The sequence below is a fragment of the Pseudopodoces humilis genome, chromosome 5, assembly GCF_049639895.1.
Source record: "Pseudopodoces humilis isolate 2021_Gansu_Grassland_sample_001 chromosome 5, ASM4963989v1, whole genome shotgun sequence".
Taxonomy (NCBI): Eukaryota; Metazoa; Chordata; class Aves; order Passeriformes; family Paridae; genus Pseudopodoces; species Pseudopodoces humilis.
In genome coordinates this window covers 23938668-23943378 of record NC_142204.1, presented here as the reverse complement: position 1 = coordinate 23943378, position 4711 = coordinate 23938668, and the positions used below count along the sequence as shown (strand labels likewise).

The following is a 4711-nucleotide window of genomic DNA, read 5'->3' as shown; positions in this document are numbered from 1 at the left end:
TTGCACATTTACTACAAAATTATTTATTAGACAGCAATACACAGCTTTAGCAGGAAGCTTATATACATGCACACAACACTGCTGACTACCCTACTCGGGAACTCTAGTTCTTTTGCCCTTGGCCTTGCGGACCTCTTCTATCAGATCTTTTAAGTACTGAATTTCCTTACTAAGGGAATCTGCTTTCTCCTTCAGGGCCTGGTTCTTCTGCTCCAACTCTCTACACTCCCCAGACAGTGCCTCCTGTTCCGCCCTCTTCTTCTGCCGGTAACGTGTGGCAGCAGTCTTATTCTGCTCCATCTTTTTTAGTTTCTTATCTATCTTCTTTTCTCCTTTCACCTTTGCTGACACTACCTTCTCTGCAGGATGATCGTATGGTTTGGACCGCACAGAGCCACCAGGGGCATCTGCAGGGAACTGGTTGCCATTGGGGGATCCAACTGAATTGGTGGGGCTGTGTTGGGGGGTTCCCAGGTAGGAGTCTGGGCTCATGCATATTCCACTATCATCAGAGTGGTTCTCCTCCTCTTTCTCGGACTTGGTGATCACCACCACAACAGTGGGGCACTCCCATTTTCTTTCTCCTTCCAGAACATCCACTTCACTACCTAGTTCTAAACTAAATGAGTGGTCTGGAGTGGAAGTCAGAGACCCTGGGGAAAAGGGAAGAGACCAAAGGGAAGCCAATGGAGCCATTGGATCTGCTCCAACTGGGGATTCAGGGAGATGGGTGGTTACGTTATTCATCAGTGGAAGTTCTTTGTTGTGAAATTCCTGGATGGTAGCATTAAATAGATCACACGAGTCTTCCAACGTGGCCATCAGCTCGTCTGGTGAGACGGTGGCTTCCAGATGTTCCATACCTAACAGGGCATCAAAATCAAATTCCTTCAGATCCATCTTCTCCACCATCCACTCCATGCCAGAGAAGGCATCCTCTGCACAACACACAAGGTAAGTTACCACTTTAGTAAACTATCACACAGTAAAACATCACAACTAAAGCTTATGAAAACAATCTATCAGTGTATAATCTCAGCATTTTTCCTCTCTCGTGTATTAGCACAAAGAGTAAACCATCAGAAAAAAAAAAGCACTCTTTCACTGAGCTCCTAAAAACTGCAGAGTATAATGTAAGCAGCTCTTGTGACATTCCAACCCTCTTATTTAAAGGCCACAGGAATTCAGGGACATTTGCAAAACACAACCATGCTTTCTTACTGTTACCTCTGCCAAGAAACACTACCATTGACAGCTGCTGTGTTATTTCAAGGCCAACACAACTGGCACTTTACCATAACCAGCAATTGTGTGTAGGGTAAACAGCACAATATACACTCTTTCCAAGCACAGCTAAACACATGTGAGATTGCCTTCAGATTTATGAAAACCTAGCAATTTATTTTCAACTGGAATGTTGTGGTAGGATGTAATTGATGCCCTTTATGAAAATAAGTAATACCTTACCCTGGCTGCTATCTATGGTGTTGCCTAAACTGTCCACAGCAAGCCAATTGGAGGAGACTGCCTTAGCCTTGTCGCTGGAGAACCCATGCGAACCGAGGGGCTCGGCCACCTCCAGGTAGTCATCTATGAGTCCCAGACTTTCCTCAGCCACCGAACACGGCTGGCTGAAGGGGGATATTGAATCCCCCAACAGCATCTCGTTGTTCAAGAAGCTCATTTTCGTCAGCTTTTAACGCTTTGATGTCGAAGGATGTGGACAAGTAGAAGGTTTTTTCGTCGACTACAGCAATGCTGCTGTGGGGTGCCGTGAAAAACCTGTGAACAGAACTTACACTCATCAGTATTTGGTCCGACCAACATCGTAACTTTTTCTAGCAACAGCACCTCAGGAAGTATGGCGGAACTTCACAGATTATCTCACTTCTTTATTTCTGTGCTGCTACTGCACGTCCCCCGCCTCCCTCAGGGGCCGGCCCCGCCCACCCGCCGCCATTTCGCGGTCCCGCCGCCATTTTGTGTCCTGCCACGTTTCCACCGCGGCTCCAGCGCCGCACAGGCTGTGCGCCCGATGGCCAGCGCTGGCTTAACGCTACGCTAATACAGTATTTAGTATTAGTACTGGTGCCAGATGAATATCAACCCCTGTTTGTCTATCTGCGATTATACCACGTGGTTCTTGTACTCAAAACCCTAAAAGCTCTAATGCCCCGTTTTCCCCTAAGTAAAAGAGAACTTTCCCTCGCGAGAGCAAAGAAACCCTCCGTGGGAATGTTCCTTACTCCCATTAAAAAAAAAAAAAAAGCCCAGAAAGAAAATACTTAATAATGAAATTCCAGATTTTTCGAAAGCAAGGTTTCTCGAACGACAGGAAACAAGACGTTCCTCGCGAATTCTTTTCAAACGGCATTTCCTGCTATTTCTAAGCCTCGCCGCACCCGGGGATACTGAGCTCTACGAAGATCTCCCCAGCTCGCACCCATTTTGACGTAACTAGGTAATTTATGTATTATTTTGGTATAACTAAGGATCTCCCCCCCCACTCCCCTTGAGATACCAACTAACACCACACCCCAAAAGCCCACTTAAGAGGGTAAGAGGGCGCCTATCAACACATAAGAGAGAGCAGCCGTCCCTCATGATACTCACGCCATGGTTGCAGATGCCGGGGATGTGCTGAGGCCGCCGCCGCTGCTGCTGCGCCTGCTGCACTGGCCGATGCCGCCGCTGGCCCTGCCGCCTTAAAGAGCCATGGCGGCCAGGGGAGGGGGGGTTGCTCGTATCCGCGCCGCGCGGGAGGTGCTGCGCACACGGCCACCACAACAACCTCTGCGCTCGGGGACAGGAAACAATGAGGTGGCAACGGCGGTGCTCTGCTCTTATATATGAGTCGTATTACCAAGCGAGCTGCGGTCGTGAGATATCCTTCCGCCAAGCGTCACCTGCCTGTCACCAGCACCTAGCGGCCTGTGGCCTGTCTTTCTGGGCTTCTCTCCTGTCGTTCTGGTAAGAGTTAAACACAGGGGTCGCCGACAAGACGGCTTGTCACAGGACACCACAGCTACACGGCGGGGCAGTAGCGGAGGGACTATATGATGTATACATGCGCGCTTGACACCCATTCGGGCGCGACGGAGCCACGTGACCGGAGCGAATGAGGACACTCCCTCCGCCCCCCCCCCGCCCGGGAGCGTTGGGGGGGAAATTTTACCCGCCAACAAAGACGCGGAGCTCGCGCGGAAGACGTCACGCAGCTCGCCACGTGGGAAGGGCGGCGCTCATTGGCTACGGGCGAGTCGTTCACGTGCCCCGTGAGCTGTTATTGGTCAGGGCCCGGAGGAGACCAATGCGGAGGGGAAGGGGGGAGAAGGAGTATGGGGGGGCGGGGGAAATGGCGGCCGGACAGTGGCGGGGGGAAGGAGTAAGGATGATGCTGGCAGCGGGTCGAGAACGAGCAGCCGGGCGGGAAAATTGTGCCCGTCCATGGCAGCCCTGCGTTTCCCCTAACATGCCCCTTTCGAAGCAGTGTGTGCTCCCCACTTTGATGTCCAACGGCCCCTTTGGCTGCCCACACAAAGCCCCGCTGAGGTCAGGCGGGTGCTGGCGGCTGTGGCCCAGGCTGAGGGGCTGGCATGGCGCTCCTGAGGCGGCGGCAGCCCGCCATGGCTTCCTGCTCCCTTAGATAACGCGCTGCCTTCCCTCCCGGCCTGCCCCACCCACGGAGCGCGTAGATTAGGGGCTCTCGGGCTGTGTTGGTGTGCGTGCAGGAGGGAGTCTGCCCGGAGCCTGCCGGCCTGACAGCGGCCGTGGCACCGCAGCCACGCTGAGAGGCGCCTGATGTCCCCGGCTGCAGAGCCGCGCCGCCGGGCAGCGCAGAGTATCAGTCTAACTAGTGCCTTCAGCCCATTTGCAAAGGCTGAAAATGAAGTTGGTTATTCCACAGCTGAGGAGTGAGAATGTCCTCTCCCGCCACGCAGTTTCATGCTGATGCAGTTGCTTCTCTGTTCTCTGTGCAGAAATCACTTGACTGATGTGAGCATTAATGGATCACCTATAGAGCCTCGCGGCTACAAAGGGCAGTGTCACCTTGGATAGCTTTCAAAGTGCGGTTTTGTGTTTTATCTGATCCAAATCACCTTGCTTCTAGGAAAGAAGTCAGACCTCTTCCCCCACCCCGTCCCTGCTAAACAGTTCCACCAGCTGGGCTGGCCCCCACAGAGACAGCCCACAGCAAGAAACTCACAGGGGTCAACAGCTTTCCACTGGCTTCAGTTCCTCCATTACCCTTTCAGTCGGGTCACACAAGCACTGGACAGCTCCAGTGAACTGAGTGTTTCAATACCTGTGTCATTCCTCACTGTGTCAGAATTACCCAGCTTCTAAAGATCGATTTCCACTTTGCCAGCCTCACAGCACCATCGGCTCTGAGAGCTGCGGTGGAACCTTGCTTGTTCAAATATCATCATCCTGCAACTCAGCTTCCTCTCAGCTACTTCTGCAAAAGGCTCTACTATTTTCCAGTTAAGGCCTCAGTAGTATTTGTGTAAAGCCATAGCCTTCACTGTATTTGCTCAGATCTAACTGCCTAGAATGGCTTCAACAACTTGGCTGATGATTTGCAAGGATGGAGTGTGACCCAATTTCTACTTTTAGCAGTATGGTCTTAGCACTGTCGCTACAAAGCAGAGTGTGTTGTTCCACATCTGTAATATGAACAGTGGCTGCTAAATTAAAAAGGACAGTTTTC

The 4711-nt window shown here is 51.7% G+C and overlaps 1 protein-coding gene across 1 annotated transcript; it reads right to left on the bottom strand.

The window, feature by feature from the left end:
- Window positions 1-3023, bottom strand: ATF4 (activating transcription factor 4). The gene is made up of 3 exons (XM_005527638.3): window positions 2614-3023; window positions 1468-1782; window positions 1-938 (listed from the first exon to the last, which is right to left on the bottom strand). The coding sequence occupies exons 2-3, from the start codon at window positions 1682-1684 to the stop codon at window positions 91-93; spliced, it is 1065 nt and encodes a 354-aa protein (XP_005527695.1). The 5' UTR covers window positions 1685-1782; window positions 2614-3023; the 3' UTR covers window positions 1-90.
- Between the last annotated feature and the right edge of the window lie 1688 nt (window positions 3024-4711).

Excerpts from the sequence above, each read along its gene's own strand:
- ATF4 (XM_005527638.3), bottom strand. The coding sequence starts at position 1,684 with ATGAGCTTCTTGAACAACGAGATGCTGTTGGGGGATTCAATATCCCCC. Across the intron at positions 939-1,467 it reads CACCATAGATAGCAGCCAGG|AGGATGCCTTCTCTGGCATG; the intron begins GTAAGGTATTAC and ends TGTGTTGTGCAG.